This window comes from Saccopteryx bilineata, chromosome 1 (genome assembly GCF_036850765.1).
Source record: "Saccopteryx bilineata isolate mSacBil1 chromosome 1, mSacBil1_pri_phased_curated, whole genome shotgun sequence".
Classification (NCBI taxonomy): Eukaryota; Metazoa; Chordata; class Mammalia; order Chiroptera; family Emballonuridae; genus Saccopteryx; species Saccopteryx bilineata.
In genome coordinates, this window is record NC_089490.1 from 224,210,363 (window position 1) to 224,229,794 (window position 19,432).

The 19,432-nt window shown below is 42.2% G+C and overlaps 1 protein-coding gene across 3 annotated transcripts in view; it reads left to right on the forward strand.

Moving 5' to 3' along the window:
* Positions 1-19,432, forward strand: part of EFCAB2 (EF-hand calcium binding domain 2) — a 104,241-nt gene that overhangs the window by 20,332 nt on the left and 64,477 nt on the right. For all 3 annotated transcript variants that reach the window (XM_066236898.1, XM_066236882.1, XM_066236892.1), the window contains one exon: positions 10,090-10,174. In XM_066236898.1, coding sequence (XP_066092995.1) covers positions 10,090-10,174 — 85 coding nt within the window. The remainder of the gene's footprint in view (positions 1-10,089; positions 10,175-19,432) is intronic.

Below are 19,432 nucleotides of genomic sequence, written 5' to 3' on the forward strand. Positions count from 1 at the left end.
CTCTAATGATTAGTGATGTTGAGCATTTTTTCATATGCCTATTGGCCATCTGTATGTCCTCTTTGGAGAAGTATCTGTTCATTTCTTTCGCCCATTTTTTGATTTGATTGTTTGTCTTCCTGGTATTGAATTTTACAAGTTCTTTATAAATTTTGGTTATTAACCCTTATCAGACGTATTGTCAAATATATTCTCCCATTGTGTAGTTTGTCTTTTTATTATGTTTTATTGTCTTTAGCTGTGCAAAAGCTTTTTATATAGTTTGATATAGTCCCATTTGTTTATCCTGTCTTTTATTTCACTTGCCCGTGGAGATAAATTGGCAAATATATTGCTGCGAGAGATGTCAGAGAACTTACTGCCTATGTTTTCTTCTAAGATGCTTATGGTTTTACAGCTTACATTTAAGGCTTTTATCCATTTTGAGTTTATTTTTGTGAACGGTGTAAGTTGGTGGTCTAGTTTTAGTTTTTTGCAGGTAGCTGTCCAATTTTCCCAACACCATTTGTTGAAGAGGCTGTCTTTTCTCCATTTAACGCTCTTACCTCCTTTGTCAAATATCAGTTGTCCATAAAAGTGTGGGTTTATTTCTGGGTTCTCAGTTCTGTTCCATTGATCTATATGCCTGTTCTTATGCCAGTACCAGGCTGTTTTGAGTACAGTGGCCTTGTAGTATAACTTGATATCAGGAAGTGTGATACCTCCCACTTTATTCATCCTTTTCCAGATTGCTGAGGCTATTCGTGTTCTCTTTTGTTTCCATATGAATTTTTGGAATATGTGTTCTATATCTTTGAAGTAAGTCATTGGTATTTTAATCCGTATTGCATTGAATTTATAAATAGCTTTGGGTAATATACACATTTTAATGATGTTTATTCTTCCTAACCATGAGCACGGTATATGCTTCCACTTGTTTGTATCTTCCCTGATTTCTTTTATCAATGTTTTATAATTTTCCGAGTACAAGTCTTTAATCTTCCTGGTTAAATTTATTCCTAGGTACGTAATTGTTTTGGTTGCAATGGTGAACGGGATTCCTTCCTTAATTTCTCTTTCTGACAGTTCATTGTTAGTGTATAAAAACGCTTCTGATTTATAAGTATTAATTTTATATCCTGCCACCTTGCTGAATTTATTTATCAGGTCCAGTAGTTTTTTGACTGAGACTTTAGGGTTTTCTATATACAATATCATATCATCTGCAAATAATGATAGTTTTACTTCTTCTTTTCCAATTTGATGCCTTTTATTTCTTTTTCCTGTCTGATTGCTGTGGCTAGGACTTCCAGAACTATGTTGAATAAGAGTGGTGAAAGGAGGCACCCCTGCCTTGTTCCTGATCTTAAGGGTATTGCTTTTAATTTTTTCCCATTGAGTATGATGTTGGCTGTGGGTTTGTCATAGATGGCTTTTATCATGTTGAGGTATGTTCCCTGTATTCCCACTTTGCTGAGAATTTTGATCATGAATGGGTGCTAGATTTTATCAAATGCTTTTTCTGCATCTATTGAAGTTATCATCTGGTTTTTCTCCTTCCTTTTGTTTATGTGATGAATCACATTGATTGATTTGAGTTGATGTATACTTGTTATCCATTTCTAGGAATTTTTTTATTTCTTCTTTGATCTCATTGTTAACCCAATCGTTATTTAACAACATGCTATTTAGTTTCCAAGTGTTTGAGTATTTTTCAGTCTTTCTGTTGTGGTTGATTTCTAGTTTCATGCCATTGTGATCAGAGAAGGTGCTTGATATGATTTCAATCTTCTTAAATTTGTTGAGACCGCTTTTGTGCCCTAACATGTGTATCCTAGAGAATGTACCATGAGCACTTGAAAAGAATGTATATTCTGCTGCTTTAGGGTGAAAGGTTCTGAAGATATCTATTAAATCAAGTTGATCTAGTACAGTGGTTCTCAGCCTTTCTAATGCTGTGACCCCGCAATACAGTTCCTCATGTTATGGTGACCCCAAACCAAAAAATAATTTTGGTGGCTACTTCATAACTGTAATTTTGCTACAGTTATGATTCGGAATGTAAATACCTGATATACATTATGTATTCTCATTGCTACAAATCAAACATAATTTAAACATAGTGATTAATCACAAAAAATATTTATCTATTGAGAAATATTTATTACTAATGGACCTCCTTACCTAGTGTATTGGGGCTATCATTCTGTAAATAGCTGCTTAACTAATGGATCTGTTTTTTCCAGATTAGTGGCAAGTTTTCTATATAGAACAGTGTGAACTACGTCATAGGATACACTGCAGTTTCTGCACAGCATGGTATCTTTCAGGGCTCTTTCACACTATAAAGCAGCGGTTTCTGCGGTGGAATCCACATCTCATTTACTTCAATGGCAGACCCGTGGATTCCGCAGAAGAGAGATCCCCTGTACAGCAGAAATGCAGTTCCGACACATTTCTTCCTCTCCTATTCAAGTCAATGGGAGGCCGCAGCAGATTCCGCTCAAATATAGAGCATGTTGCTTAATTTTTTCCACGCTAGAACTTTTCCTAGAGCAGAAAAATTCCAAAGGTGGAATCCGCCACCCCCAATAGACTTCTATAGGAGGCAGATCTTTTACACTGCAGAATCTGTACAGCAGATTCCTCAGTGTGAGGCCTCTGTCAGTCTATTGGGGGTGGCGGATTCCACCTTTGGAATTTTTCTGCTCTAGGAAAAGTTGTAGCGTGGAAAAAATTAAGCAACATGCTCTATATTTGAGCAGAATCTGCTGCGGCCTCCCATTGACTTAAATAGGAGAGGAAGAAATGTGTCGGAAACTGTCATTTCTCCACCTCTTATTGAAATCAAAAGGAGGCTGCGGTGGATTGTGTGGTAACTCGAGATTCCTGGGAGCTCTCTTCCACAAAATCCGCCGCACTCCCAATGAAATCAAAAGGAGGCGAATTTAATGCTGGAAACCGCTGATTTCAGCAGTTTCCTCTTTCAGAATATGGGAAAATAGTGGGAGATATGGGAGATAATTATACATTGGGGAACAGTGTGAACTACATCTTATAGTGGTCTCTTATAGTATAAGACTGAAGTAGTTCACACTGTGTAAATGTATGGTGCTTTGTGTAAGTATAAGCTGCTTTGTGTACGTGTAATGATTACACACAAAGCACCTTACACTTACACAGTCTTGTGTGTATGGTGAGTGTACTGTTTTTACATTATTAACCTTTTTTATACCAGCAGGCTGTCTCGCAGGCTCTCTTGGCTCTCCACCTCTTGCCTCTCCACCCCTCCTAGGCTTCTGTCCTCCGGTGCTTACTGCACCCGCCCACTGATGACGTCAGCAAGCGCTGGACACACGTAATGCACTGCTATGAACTGTGGAGCATTCCCCCCGCTTCCCCCACCCCTTAGGCCCCCGGACAGATGATGCAATCACGTCTGCGCATGACCACATTCATTCAGTTTGGAACGCATGTCCATAATGGCGTGTGTTCAAGCTGAATAGCGCTGCTGCAGAAGGTAGCACGGCTTCTCAGCGGCTAAAGCCATTGGAAATATGTATTTTCCGATGGCTTTAGGCAACCCCTGTGTTTTGGTCGTTCGACCCCCGCCAGGGTCGTGACCCACAGGTTGAGAACCACTGATCTAGTATGTCCTTTAAGTCTGCTATTTCTTTGTTAATTTTCTTTCTTGAGGATCCATCTAGTGATGTTAGTGGGGTATTGAAATTCCCTACTATTATAGTATTGCTATTGATCTCGCCCTTTAAATCCACCAAAGTCTGCTTTATATATTTAGGTGCTCCTATATTAGGTGCGTAGATATTTATAATGGTTATATCTTCCTGTTGGATTGCTCCCTTTATCATTACGTAGTGACCTTCTTTATCTCTTACTATAGCTTTTGTTTTAAAGTCCATTTTGTCTGATATAAGTATTGCTACCCCAGCTTTTTTTTCATTTCCATTTGTGTGAAATATTTTTTTCCATCCTTTTATCTTCAGTCTATGTGCATCTTTTGTTCTAAGGTATGTCCCTTGTAGACAGCATATGTATGGGTCTTGTTTTCTTATCCACGCAACTACCCTGTGTTTTTTGATCTTATCATTGAAACCATTTACATTTAAGGTTATTATTGATATGTAGTTGTTTATTGCTATTTTATCTGTTTACAACAGGCCCCTTAGCATTTCTTGCAGCCTTTGTTTGGTTGTAGTGAATTCCTTGAGTTTTTTTTTTTTTTGTCTGGAAAGCTTTTTATTTCTCCTTCAATTTTAAACCATAGCCTTGCTGGATAAAGTAGTCTTGGTTGTAGGCTCTTGTTCTGCATTACTTTGAATATTTCTTGCCATTCCCTTCTGACCTCAAGTGTTTCTGTTGAGAAGTTGGAAATCATTCTTATGGGGGCTCCTTTGTCGGTGATAGCTTTCTTTTCTCTAGCAGCTTTTAATATTTTCTCTTTATCACTTAGCTTTGGTATTTTAATTATGATGTGTTTTGGTATAGGCTTTTTTGGTTTTCTCTTTAATGGAGTTCTCTGTGCTTCTTGAACTTGTAAGATTTTTTCCTGCCTTAATTGAGAGAAGTTTTCAACTGATATGTTTGAACAAAGTCTCTATCCCTTGTTTTTTCTCTTCTTCTTCAGGAACCCCTATGATGTGGATATTATTTCTCTTCATGTTGTCACAGAGCTCTCTTAGAGTTTCCTCAGACTTTTTGAGTCTCTTTTCTTTTTTCTGCTCTGCTTCCGTGCCTTCATTTATCTTGTCCTCTAACTCGCTGATTCGATTCTCAGCTTCATCCATCCTGCTTTTAATTCCTTCCATTGTGTTCCTCATTTCTGATATTGTATTTGTCATTTCTGACTGATTCTTTTTTATTATTTCAATATCCTTTTTTATATTTGCTATATCTTTATTTAGGTGTTTGTAATGACCATCTATTGTTGTTCTAATATCTTTGAGCATCCTAACAATAGTTATTTTAAACTCTGCATCTAGTAATTTGGTTATATCTGACTCATTCAGGTCCTTTTTTGGGGGATTTCTCTTGATTCATTTGAGTTGCATTTCTCGCCTTCTTATTTTGTCTGTGTAAAAGAAGGTTTTGGCCACTGGTGTCCACTGGGTGTGGCCTCTGTGTTCCCTAGGTGTGGTCTGTCTGCAGGCTTGCCACCCCCTCTGCTGTTGCTGCCTAGGGCATTTGGGTATGGGCATTGCCGGTGCCTGCCCACTGGGGCTGTTGCTGTGGTTTCCACCTCTCCTTCACAGGCATGGCTGTGATCACATGCTGGTGTGTACAAGCCCTGGTGGCCTTGGCCTTCACCCCGTCCCCACAGGCGGCGTTATGCTCGGCCCTGAGGGCAGGGTGAGCACCTTGTTCAGCTGTGGGTCTCTGCCTGATTCTGGGCTTTTGCCCCGCCCTTGCAGGAGGAGCCCGCTTGTGGGACAGTTGCAAGCCTTGGCTCCACAGGCTGTGCGGAACTGCGTGCCCATGCTCAGTAGCGGGACTCCGCCTGTTCTGGGCTTTTGGCTCCACCCCCATGGGAGGAGCCGGTTCCCAAGTCAGGCCACAAGCCTTGGTTTCGCAGGTGGGGCAGGGCTGTGCTCCTGTGCCCTTGCTCAAGGGCAGGTCTCTACCCCTTCCGGGGCTCCTGCCCTTCCCCTGCAGGCTGGATTGCAGGCTGGCCGCAGCTGGGCTTGACCACTTTTGCACGCCCCCTCCTCCCCAGCCAAGCAAGACTGAGCTCACACCTGGGCCTCAGTGGTGTCCAGCCAGCTTCTGCTCTTGCCAACAGAACCGCGCTTCCGCGTCCTGCCGCCACCCACTCTCAGGCAAGCCCTCAGCTGTGTGGGTGGGGGCACTGCAGCTCTGACCCTAACACTCACTACTGTAGTCTCAAAAGCTCCCTCCTTCTAAGTGACTCTGCTCTGAGTGCCACAGGAGAGCTTGTTTGGCTGGTGTCCTGCTTCCCTTTGCTGGTATTGCTATTTCCAGGGGAAATATTCGCTTCAGATTTGGGGAGTGACTCGTCCCAGAGGTTAGGGTGGCTGTTTCTCAAAATGTTTCTTGTTGTGCCTCCTAGGTTACACTCTCTTCCTGCTACTCTGGTCCTCTCCTCTCTCCCTGTCCCCCGGAGCCCCGGGTGAGTGGTTGTGAGAGAGGCGTTCTGCACGGTCCCTTTAAGAAGAATCCTGGGTCTGAGAAATCAGTCTCTTTCTCACAAATAGTATCCTGACTTGTTTCCAGCTAAATGCTGTCCATATGCCTCTTCTAGGCTCTGGGCTTGCAGGCTGGGGCTTTGTTCCTGGGACTCAGGACCCTCCCCTCTCTGCTCAACTCACTTCCTGCCAGGCGAGTCTCTCCTGGCTGCCGTTTGCTCTGGGGAGCTGGACAGCCCTCTCCGTGTTTCTGCTTTTCCTACCAGTCTCAGTGTGGCTTCTTCAGTGTTCCTTTGTTGAAGAGTCCTCTTAGTTTAGTCCAAAGTTGGTTTTTCCAGATGATGGTTCTTAAAATTAGTTTGTAATCCCTGCCTTTAGGAATTTAATAGTCCTGTGAGCATTTATCAGTGCCTACAGGTTCCACCGTCTTAGATGGCCACATGTGCATTTGGTATTTACAGTCCTGAAAGGAGTTTCTGCCCCCAATTGAAGCTTAAGGAGATCACGTAATTTGTCAGTTCACCCAAGAACACAGATTTGAATCTTAGTTTGGGAACAGAGACTTAGGAGCCCAGGCCTTAGGTAAAAGAATGGAAACAATATTCTATAGGATTATTGCCTTGGTAATAAAATTTATAGGTTTTGAGTGTACCATTCTATAAGACACTGTTTGTATATTGTATTGTGTTTTCACCATCCCAAGTTGTCTCTTTCCATCACTATTTATCCCTTTACCTCTTCTATGCCCCCAGCCCCCTGTCCCTCTGGTGAACACCATACTGTTGTCTGTATCCATAAGCTTTGGTTTTTCTTTTTTCTCTTAATCCCTTCATCTATTTCACCTAGTTCCCCAGCCACCCTCCCCTCTGACAGCTGTCAGTCTCTTCTCTGAAACTCAGTCTGTATCTATTTTGTTTGTTTATTTTGTTCATTAGATTCCACATATAAGTGAAATCGTATGGTATTTGTCTTTCTCTGACTGGCTCATTAGCATAATACCCTCTTGAATTTTATTGAGCACTGAGTACCTGCCATAGGTTTGCTTTGTGATAAAGGCCTGGGGATGTAACAGTGATGAGAAGAGATGAGACCTCTGACTTTACTCAATTTACAGTCTAAGGGGGGGGAACAGTCAAGCAATTCCAATGTTATGGGAAGCACTGGGTGCTGCGGGTGGCATTCATCATCTTCTTTGCATCACTGTGAATCTCGTAGAGAGCCTTTGCCTCCAGCTGAGTTACCCTCATTGCTGCAAGAGTGATGGCCTTCCTTGATTATAAATCTAGCCAGATAGCTGCTCCCTAATTTATAAATCTTCACATGCTATCAGTTGCCCTAAGGATAAAATCCAGTTTCCTTTAATGTGTCTTACAAAAACAATACCTTTAATGGTCTTTAGACTGTCCCCACCTTGCACTCTCTTATAGCTGCTTCTCATTATAAGGAAGTTAAGGAGCAAAAACTTGAACTTGGCCTTATGCTTTTTTCTTTTTTTCTGAAACTGTATTGTAGTACAATTTTGCATTTTATTATTTTGGACTGTTTTTTAAGGAAGAGAAAGACATTGACCATGCTAATATAAAGGATATAATTTTAAGCACACTTAAGAATGAGTATCCAGTAAACACCCATGAGAATGCATGGGGAATGGAGAGTACATAATAATTGCAAAGTGTTCCTATTTGTTTACACAAAAAAATACTTTTAATATTTTTATTTTATCAAAATTGATAAAATCTTTTTTTTGTACTTTTCCGAAGTGAGAAGCAGGAGTGGGGGATGGGGGGTGAGGGGGAGTCAGACAGACAGACTCCCACATGCGCCCAACCGGGATCCACCTGGCATGCCCACTAGAGGGCAATGCTCGGCCCCTCTGGGCGTTGCTCTGTTGCAACCAGAGCCATTCTAGTGCCTGAGGCGGAGGCCGTGGAGCCATCCTCAGTGCCCGGACCAACTTTGCTCCAATGGAGCCTTGGCTGCGGGAGGGGAAGAGAGAGACAGAGAGGAAGGAGAGGGGGAGGTGTGGAGAAGCAGATGGGCGCTTCTCCTGTGTGCCCTGGCTGGGAATCAAACCTAGGACTTCCACTCACCTGGCTGACGCTCTACCGCTGAGCCAACCAGCCAGGGCCAAAAATTGATAAAATCTTCAGTCAGGACCCTGGCCAGTTTGCTCAGCAGTAGAGCATCGGCCCAGCGTGTGGATGTCCTGGGTTCAGTTCCTGATCAGAGCACATAGGAGAAGCAACTATCTGCTGCTCTCCCCTCCCCCTCTTGCTTCTCTCTCTCTCTCTTTTCTCCTCCCACAGCCATGGCTCAGTTAAAACAAGTTGGCCCCAGGCACTGAGGATGGTTTGATGGCCTTTGCTTAGGTGCTAAAAATAGCTTGTTTGCCAAGCAATGGAGCAGTGGCCCCAGATGGGCAGAGCATTGCCCCATAGAGGGCTTGCTGGGTGAATCCTGGTCAGGGCTCATGTGGGAGTCTGTCTGTCTGCCTCCCTGCTTCTCACTTAAGAAAAATAAAGACAAAACAAAACAACAATAACAAAAAAACTCTTCAGTCAGTATACAACATATTTAAAAAAATATAAGATGGCCTGAATTGAGACATATATTTCAGTGGTTCTGTTATAAAACTGTGCTTGATACCTCGTATTTCTGGTATTTCACCATCTGACCATCTTGTAAAAGTGCTTATTTCCATTTATGGTCATTTCATTTTTTGCTAATTGGGTACTCTATAAAAAGTAAGGTTTTCTAGAACACTTGCTGAACATGAAATTTCTTTGAAAATGAATATTAAGTTTATTATTGCTAATAATTTCCTCCAAGCTTGGCAAAATTGCATATATCTTACTGAAAACCTACATATTAATTTTAGCTTTATTTATATTTTGAGGTAATATTTCTGATTTTGAATTAAATATCACTATTAAATAGAATTCATTGGATTATCAAGTTGTAGTTGATTGCATTGATTGCTTCTTCTGTGTGCCTTGATTGGGGGCTCAAGCCAAGCCAGTGACCCCTCAAGCCATGACCTTTGGCTCAAGCCAGTAACTTTTGGGCTCAAGCTGGTGACCCTGAGGCTAAAGCTGAATGAGCCCATGCTCAAGCCAGTGACCTCAGGGTTTCGGACCTGGGATTCTAAGGACCATGCCAACGCTCTATCCACTGTGCTGCCACTGGTCAGACCCCTGCTTTATTTTATCCAGCTCCATTTGACTTACTCTCTATCTTTTACCAAATATGTATAAGCTTACATATCTCTCCCAGAAAAAAAAATCTCATGGAGGCAGGAATTTTTGTCTATTTTGTTTCTTGCTATAACCTGAGCACCTAGAATAAATAGCATCTAGTACATTGTAGGTAGTCAATAAATATTTATTAAATAGATGATTTTTAAATTGTTTTATATAAGTAAGTATTAGTCTCAAAACCAGTTTGAAAGTCCTTTGCAAGAATGTCACATGTTGCTTTTGTATGCTTTCCACCCCCCAACTTCAGCTCCCTTCAAGTGTAGAAAGAGCAAGGCAGGTGGGTACACTGATGAACCAAAGTCAGTATCTGGCACGGGATTCCCTCTGCCTCTCAGGCTCGGACTTTTCCTAAACCACTTGATACAGAGGGTGGGTTGTGCTGGTCATGTTCTGTATCTTGATCTGAGTGGTGGCTCCATTACTAAATACATGTGTAAAAACTCACAAAGCTGTGATTAGTGTACCTTTGGTACTAAACTCTATGTATATTATGAATTAGTAAAAAGGTTTAAAAAAAATTTGTTCTATTCTTTGAGATCACCAGAGGAAGTTAAACATGCTAAATGACACATTAAGAAGATTAGGAAAGAGTTCTGCATGTTCTCCTTACTGAGAATTTCTAGTTTATTGAAATGTTTGTGTTGAACTAAAAATTAAAGTAAAATAATTTCTATTTACTTTGTATTTTGCAGAGGTAGAAGTAGCAGAATTTCAGAGAAAAATCAAAGAGGCTTTTGAAGTGTTTGACCATGAGTCTAATAATACAGTGGATGTGAGGTTTGGACATATTTTCTTTGTTCTTATTCTAAATTACTAATATAACTTATAAAATAGAAGAGGGCTCTTTTCTTTCTGCATTCCTTTGTTTTATTATACTATTTAAAGTATTTATTTTGCTGGGCCCTGTAAAAGGTCCTCTTGCTAACTATTGCTTCAAATCAATACTGTTCTTGTCTTTTATAGTCCAGTGAAAAGAATATATTTACATTGCCTATTAACCTATTGCCTGTCAATTCTGTGAGTCAGATAAACTCTACTGAAGCTTTAGTGCTGGACACAAAGTTGGCAGTCAGTAAATATTTGTTGACTGTATGAGTAGAATTTTCTTTTAAAATAAATATGTATGTATTATCAAGCCACGAATGGGATATTACACAGAAAGATTAATAATGTTTAAACAATTATACACTTCCCAAGAAAAATAGCAAAAAGAACCAAAACAAAAGAGAATAAAATGATGAGAGAAAGAAATGAATACTGGTAGATCTAGAATGGAGGACAGGATACAAAGAATAGGAAAAAGGTAGAGGAGACATCTATGAGTATAATAGAAGTTGTAAGATCCATGTCACCATCCTTTTCTTTTCCCTCCCCCTTACCTCTGCTTTGCACACATTGAAGATTTAATGGAGCCTGTTTGGTGTTGGCTGAGTGGATACAGCATCAACCTGGTATATTTGAGGTCCCGGTTCCAAACCCTGAGGTTGCCAGCTTGAGTGCGGGCTTGCTGGCTTGACTGTGGGATCATTCACCTGATTCCCAAGATGGCTGGCTTGAGGCCAAAGGTTATTTACTGGCTTGAAGCCCAAGGTCGCTGGCTTGAGCAAGGGGTCACTGGCTCTGCTTGAGCCCCCTGGGTCAAGGCACACATAAGAAGCAGTCAATGAACAACTAAAGTGAAGCAACTACCAATTGTTGCTTCTCACTCTCTCTCTTTCTCTCTCTAAAAAATTCTTAAATAAAAGATTTTAAGGCCTGACCTGTGGTGGTGCAGTGGATAAAGCGTCGACCTGGAAATGCTGAGGTCGCCGGTTCGAAACCCAGGGCTTGCCTGGTCAAAACACATATGGGAGTTGATGCTTCCAGTTCCTCCCCCTTCTCTCTCTCTCCCTCTCTGTCTCTCTCTCCCTCTCTCCTCTCTAAAAATGAATAAATAAAATATTTTTTAAAAAAAGATTTAATGGGAATTTTATCATAGTGCATAGAGGAGAACTCTGGTATTATGACTGGCAGGCAACCAGTGGTTCTCATCACTATGTAAAACATTAGGAAATGAGCCCTGCTGCTTCCCACCTAGCTCCCAAGGGCAACACCAAGGTCTGGAATCAGACTTCCTGGGTTCCAGTCCTGGCTTTGTGACTGTGAGTAATTTATTCCCTCTGTGCCTCAGTTTCCATATTTGCATCATAGGATTTTTATAAGTAGTTCTCACAGCATGGTTTGGAGAACCTGTATATCTCAAGGACCCTCTCAGGGGGTATATGAAGTCTAAACTCAAAGATAGTATTTGCTATTTTCATTCTCATTTTTTCCACAAATACATATTGTAGTTTTAAAAAGACTACATGATATGTGATGTTACAACAGACTGAATGCAGAACCAGAGAGAAGGTTCCAGCTGTCTTTTGTTATGTTAGAGATAAGATTTGCAAACATGTAAAATAGTGCCATCCTTCTAATTAGAGTTGATTTTTGTTTTGGAAAATATAGTTTATTTTCACGAAAATTGTTATTTAAACATAGAATGGGCTTTTAAATAGTTATTTCTAAATGAAGTAATAAACATTTTTAAAATTTGAGGTTTAATTTCTAATATGATAAATACAGATAATTATAGCTCATATTAACAAACTCTTTGAGGATCTCAATAATTTTTAAGAGTGTAAAGGGGATCTGAGAGCCAGAACTTTGAGAACCATTGTTGTTAATGGACATTTTTGAAACTCTCTCTCTCTTTTTTTTTTTTTTTGCGACAGAGACAGAGAAAAAGTAAGAGAGAGGAACAGATAGGGAGACAGACAGGAAGGGAGAGAGATGAGAAGCATCAATTCTTCATTACAGCACCTTAGTTGTTCATTGATTGCTTTCTCATATGTACCTTGACCGGGGGCCTACAGCAAAGCGAGTGACCCCTTGCTCAAGCCAGTGACCTTGGGCTCAAACTGGTGAGCCTTCTTCAAACCTGATGAGCTCACACTTAAGCTGGCGACCTCAGGGTTTCAAAACTGGGTTCTCTGCGTCCCATGCTGTATCCAATGTGCCACCGCCGAGTCGGGCTTAAAACTCTTAGAGCATTATTAGCTTGACAAATTAGCTTGGGATTTAAAGCTTAGAACAATATTAGGTATTATTATTTTGTTTATTCCACTTTATATTCTTGTAGAAATATTCTAGACTTATTTTTCCTCTATTTAATCTGGGTTAGCAAAGCCATACTGTGCATAACAAAACACTCATAAGACCTACTTGTGGGTGGAGTGCAGAGCACATTCCTAGCAGCTGTGGCTGATGCACTGCTGTGAGAATACTCCAGCTCCTAGAAGTCTCTTTGGCATACCCAGGAAGGAAGCTCATCCGCTATAAGGAAGTGACTTAGTGCCAACCACGCAGCTCCCTGATCTTTTCAGCCATTGGCTATGAAGGACACGCTGTAACATCCTATTCGCTGAACCCATGTATATAAGCTAGCTTACTTCCTGAATAAAGTGGATCTGCATCACTGAACCTGGTCCCTGGAGTCGGGTCTTTGCGTCTCCGTCATCCTCATCCCCGGCAGGACTTGTCCACAACTGGCGCCCAACATCGGGCAGGGACCTAACCGGCATCCAAGGGAAGGGTGAGTGACCCTCTGCAATGGGAAACCTTCTCCCCCACTCTCAAGCCCTGCAGGCTTGAGCCCTGCATGTCCTATTGCAGAGTAGGCAAGTTCAAGTTAGTGAAAAGGATCTTTGTACTTACTGGGATATCCTCTCTGGTTTCAATCTCTGGATTAGGGACGTGCCCCTCTGGGACCCGGATACTTGGGCCCAAGCTTTCCAGCACATTTGTTCGGCCGAAGTACATGGGGGACAAACTTTCCCTCTTGGCTTCATTCCTGCCCTGCTAGCGATACATGCCTGCCTGACCAGTGCTCCTACTGGGAACCCTTCGCTGGTGCCAAAGATATTGCACGCTGCCTCTCTCTCTGAGGAGCCCTACCTCCCTATTCACCCCCCTCCACTGAGGAGGAAAGTAGTTGAACCTCAGAGTTTGACAAAATCGCGGCTGAGCGCGCAGAAACGAAACCAACCGAATTGCTAACTGCGCCGTCAGCTCTGCCGCTGGAAAAAGCATAAGTCGTTACTTCCGCATTCCCTGCCGGGGTTCAGTACCCCACCCCAGCTTCTCAGATGCCATTTTCTCCAACATGTGTTCCTGCTGCAGACCCATGGGCCAGCCTATATGCCCCCATGTGTCTTTTTTCTTTCTGTCTGCCTGTCTTGTATCTCTCGCTCTCTCTCTCCTTCCCCTCTCTCTGAAATGACGCTGGAAGGACCCAGCCACGCACAGTGGCAGGGATCACACCCTCTTCTAATGCAAGGGCGAGGTTATGCTTGTGTTTTTCAGCCAGTTTGGATCCCAGGAACCCCCCAACCTGCTTGACAGGGTTTCTTGGGCACCCACTAAGTGGTTCAGTCTTCACCTGACCAAAGCCACAGCCCTGGCTTTCTCCACACTGACTATGCCTGAGGGGAGGAAGTTCTCAATGCTCCAGAAGAAGACCTCGCTGCCTGTGTGCACGCCCCATCACCTGGGGGCATGTGGAGGCTTTGGTGGGGCAGGCCTAGAGAATTGTCTCTGACGGCCGCCCAGGTCCTAGTGCTCTGTTCTTGCTTGTGTGTGCTATAGTAACTGCTGACTCTCAGATGCAGGCGGCGGCAGCCTGGCAGCGCAAGCTGGTGTTTTCAGTTCATCTTTGGAGGATGAGGAGAATTGGGCTGGAGTTGCGATTCACAGACTCCAGAAGGTAAACAGCGGCAGCTGCAGCGGGAGGATGAACGGAAGCCAGGCTTGCATTGCTGAGTGGCAGCTGGAATGGCAGGGAGTGCCTGCTAAGCCGCTGGTGGGTTCGCTGATATTTTTGGGACATAGGGGTGGATGCCATCATGCTCTCCAGAGCAGAGTTGGAAATGCTGACTGCCATTGCCACGTGCTCCTCTTTGGGACAGTGTAAGACCTGCCAGGACGGCAGGGATGAGGGGGGTGGCTGAAGTCTCATGTGCATGAACTGATTTCCTGGACTATGACCCGAGTGAGCACTGGCTCCTTTGTTGGATAGACTTATGGATTTTGGACAATGTGAAATACCCTGATGGGGATGGGGGCGGCTTTGCTGGAGGCCCTTCCCTTGCCCCGGGAAGCTTTTCCCATGGCTAGAAAGAAGTCCAAGGACATTTTGCACTTTTGGCAAAGTGCTCAAAGACTGGTGAAATGTATCTTTGTAAATTTGAAATTGTATGATTTGTCATGTTGCTGTAATTTGTGTAATGTGCCTTGCAACCATATGCAGTGTGCAGCCCATGGCAAGCTGTCCATTCTGTGTTTGGATGCTGGGACCTTTGTGGGAAGGGGGCGTGCATGGACCTACGTCCATTTTTTACAAACAAAATGGAACTGTGTTGAACAGCACCTAGAAGGTCTCTGTAACACAATGGGAGGGAAATGACATCCTGACCCCTAGGAGGAATCCCCTGTTTAAGACTCTCGTTCTATTTCCTAACTAGTCAAACATTACAGAAGCTTGCCTCATTGTTTAATCCAGCTAATCTTTTAGCATATGTATAATAGATATTATAGTTGTTTTAGTTCTAGTAGGGTTCCGTTGCATAATGCGTAGCATTCAGAAGCTACAACAACAGCAAGCTGTCTTTTATCAAGTCCAATCGGCCTTAATTAAAAGAGAAGGGGGAGATGTGGGTGGAGTGCAGAGCATATTTCTAGCAACTGTGGCTGATGCAATGCTGTGAGAATACTACTCCAGCTCCCAGAAGGAAGCTCGCCCGCTATAAGGAAGAGACTTAGCGCCAACCACGCAGCTCCCTGATCTTTTCAGCCATTGGCTATGAAGGACACATTGTAACATCCTACTGGCTGAACCCATGTATATAAGCTAGCTTACTTTCTGAATAAAGTGGATCTGCGTCGCTGAACCTGGTCCCCAGAGTCGGATCTTTGCGTCTCTGTAGTCCTCACCCCCGGCAGGATTTGTCCACACCTACTTACCTATTTCTTAGTTTTGTTTTGGTATTTTAAGTTCTCAAACAGTTCATTTTCCTTGTTAAATAGTTTTTGAAAGTTGAAGCATATTTTCAAAATCATTATTTAGGGACAATTTTATTTTGCCTCATACAAAACATAGAATCTAATATATTTTGACTTACATACATTTTCCTGCTCTGTGTTCAGATTTCAGTCATTAAGATTGAAAATTAAGGTTTGAATAAATAATATGTTCACATGGGATAAACTTTAAAAGGTACAGACAATATATAGAGACAGGTAAACCTCTTCACTTCCTGGCTGCCCAGTCCCCTTTCTAAAGGCAAGATTTGTTGTAAGTTTCTCTCATTCTTCCAGAGATAGTCCATGCAAATATAAGTGTATGTGTATGTGTGCATTTTTTATTATAAAAATATATAACATAAAATTTAACATTTAAAAAACTTTATGAAGGTTTGATGTCTGATTTAGTTTGGAAAATTACTTTATACACACTGTAACCAGTTACTTTCTTTAAAAATTTTTAAAAATTTCAATTACAGTTGACATACAGCATTGTATTAGTTTCAGGAGTACAACATAATGATTAGACATTTATATAACTCATCCTTAGAAGTCTGGTACCCATCTGACACCGTACATAGTTATTATAATATTCTTGACAATATTTCCTATGCTGTACTGTACATCCATGTGACTATTATTATAATTGGCAATATGTACTTCTTAATCTTTTCCCCTTTTATTTAATTTTTTTGTGACAGAGAGAGAGAAGGGCAGGCAGAGAACAACAGACAGGAAGGGAGAGAGATGAGAAGCATCAATTCTTTGTTATGGCACCTTAGTTGTTCACTGATTGCTTTCTCATATGTGCCTTGACTGGGGGTTTACAGCAGACTGAGTGACCCCTTGCTCAAGCCAGCGACCTTGGGCTTCAAGCCAGCAACCTTTGGGCACAAGCCTGCAACCATGGGGTCATGTCTATGATCCCACGTTCAAGCCAGCGACCTTGGGGTTTCCAACCTGGATCCTCTGCATCCCAGTCCAATGCTCTATCCACTACGCCACCGCCTGGTCAGGTTAATCCTTCCCCCTTTTAAACACACCTCCTAATTCTCCAATCTGGCAGACAGCCTTCAATTTATTATTTGTGAATTTGTGTCTGTTGTGCTTGCTTGTTTAGTTTGTCTTTTAGGTTCCACATGTAAATGAAATCATATGGTACCGTATTTGTCTTTCTATAAAATTACAATATTTTTTAACCATTTTAAGTACACAGTTCTCTGGCATTAAGTACATTCACATTACTGCTCTCACCAGAACTATTCATCTTTCTAAATGGAAACTGTACACTTTACACACTGACTCTCCATTTCCCCTCTCCCCCGATCCTCGCAACCGCCATTCTACTCTCTATTTCCATGAGTCTGACTATTCTCAGTTCCTCGTAAAAGTGGAATCATACAACGTTTGTTCTTTTGTGCTGGCTTGTTCACGTAGCATAATGTCCTCAAGGTTCATCCATGTTGCAGCATAAGTCAGAATTTTCTTTCCTTTTAAGGCTGAATAATATTCCACTAGATGTATATATTTCATATTGTTTATCTATTTTCTTGGACATTCGGATTGTTTTCACCTTTTGGTTATTTGAATAATGTGCTCTTAATATAAGCATAGAAATATCTGTCCAAGTCCCTGCTTTCAGTTCTTTTGGGTGTATGCCCAGAAGTGGGATTTCTGGGGTCCTGGTAGTTTTGTGTTTAATGTTTGAGAAACCGTTGTGCTGTTTTCCACGGCAGCTACACCTTCAGTCCCACATGTAAAACACAGATTGCTTTCTTTCCTGTTTCTCTGCATCCTCTCTATCACTTGTGATTTTCTGATTTTTGTTTTTTTTAAATAACTGATCTAATGGGTATAAAGTGGTATCTTGTTGTGGTTTTTGATTTTCATTTCTCTAATGACTATTGGTGTTCAGCATATTTTATTTTATTTTATTTATTTTTATTTATTTTTTTGTATTTTTCTGAAGCTGGAAACGGGGAGAGACAGTCAGACAGACTTCCGCATGCGCCCCACCGGGATCCACCCAGCACGCCCACCAGGGGGTGACGCTCTGCCCACTAGGGGGCGATGCTCTGCCCCTCCCGGGCGTCACTCTGCCGCAACCAGAGCCACTCCAGCGCCTGGGGCAGAGGCCAAGGAGCCATCCCCAGCGCCCGGGCCATCTTTGCTCCAATGGAGCCTCGCTGCGGGAGGGGAAAAGAGAGACAGAGAGGAAGGAGAGGCGGAGGGGTGGAGAAGCAGATGGGCGCTTCTCCTGTGTGCCCTGGCTGGGAATCGAACCCTGGACTTCTGCACGCCAGGCTGACGCTCTACCACTGAGCCAACCGGCCAGGGTGACTGATGTTCAGCATATTTTTATGTACTTATTGGCCATTTGTACATCTTCTTCGGAGAAATGTCAATTCAAGTCTTTTGCCCATTTTTAGTTAGATTGTTTTTGACCACAGAACCCACATTGTTATCTTGTTCCCACATATCTACCATAAATATTAACTATCATTTGACTTTTTATCCAGTCCCAGAGATTTCCCCACTCTGCCTTCTCCTGCCTCCCTAATTTACCACCACTGGATTTCATGTAATACCTCAACCCCTTATGTCTCCTATTTTGAATCTAGTGTATTAAATAAATGGAAGAACTATTATTTTTCAGAGAATTTTCTCAATCTCTTGAGATTTTGCTTTTCAGCAGTTGTCATCAGTTTGGATCAAAATTCTTACAGGTTTGGATGTTTCTTACATTGACAATAGAGTGATATTGTAATAAGAGTGACATTCGGATTCAGACTACCCTGTTGAGGGGTTTTAACTGGTTGTTGAGACAAACAAGATCCTCTCTGTACTCTATGTCTTTGGAGGCCAACTTTGGCTGACGCTTGGATTGTAGGTATTTGCCCATTGTAGTTAATTATGTTGGCCTCATCAGGTACAAATTTTGCTGAGTGGCTACAAGAATTCGGAACCAGAGGCTGTGATTGGTGGTCTCAGGGTGTGTACTTCCTGAGGCCTCTGGGCATATAATTCCGGTGGCCTCTGGGTGTGTACCCTCTGTGGCTTCCAGTTTCCTACTCCGGCAACTTCAACATGTTCTCCTTAACGTAGGAAATAAAATATTGAATTTACTTGAAAAATACCAGCCCTATCAAGTGAGGAAGACAATGCAAATGCATAATGAAAGAGCACAGTTCGTGCAGTGTCTTCATTAGCTTTGAAAGACGGGGACACAAACCAAATAAACGTTACTGTGTGCTCGGATGGCCACAACATATTTGGTAATCTGTCTTCCTCTCATTTTTCTGTTGGTCATGCTCTTTGAAGAGTCATGGGACCAAATAATCTTTTAAGTGTTCTCAGTTAATGCAAATATATTTTAAGAATATGTTTGGAAATATGACATAAGGAGTAATTGCGTACTCCTTAAATGCCACATCCATGACTGTGGTATTAAGCCCTGGATGTTGGAGTTTGTTATAGCACTGACTGACCCTTCTCCCCACAGTAGCAGTATTGAATTTTCTCCACAGGAGCCCAAGGAAGCATTTGGTCCCCTAGATATCTTGGTGAGCTGTGGCCTAGGCTGAAGTTGGTTGATAGAGTGGTCTGTTCAGAGGGGACTGATGGGGTATAGAAGAGCCATCATTCTATGGCTACTCCTGTTAAGCAGGGTTTTTCGGGCTGCTGTGAAGAAATGGATGGGGGTGGTTAACAAGAGCAGAAACAGACTGACAATGTGAGGGCTATTGCGGTGGTTGTGGCAAGAGAGATGGTGGTCCAAAGAGGGCGGTAGGAGTACAATAGTTATTATTGTTATTGCTATGAACTGAATTTTGACCCCTAAAAGTCATGTTCCTAATGCCTAGTACCTCAGAATGTAATCTTATTAGGAGAGAAGGTCTTTAAAGAGGTGATTAAGTCAAAATGAGGCTGTGA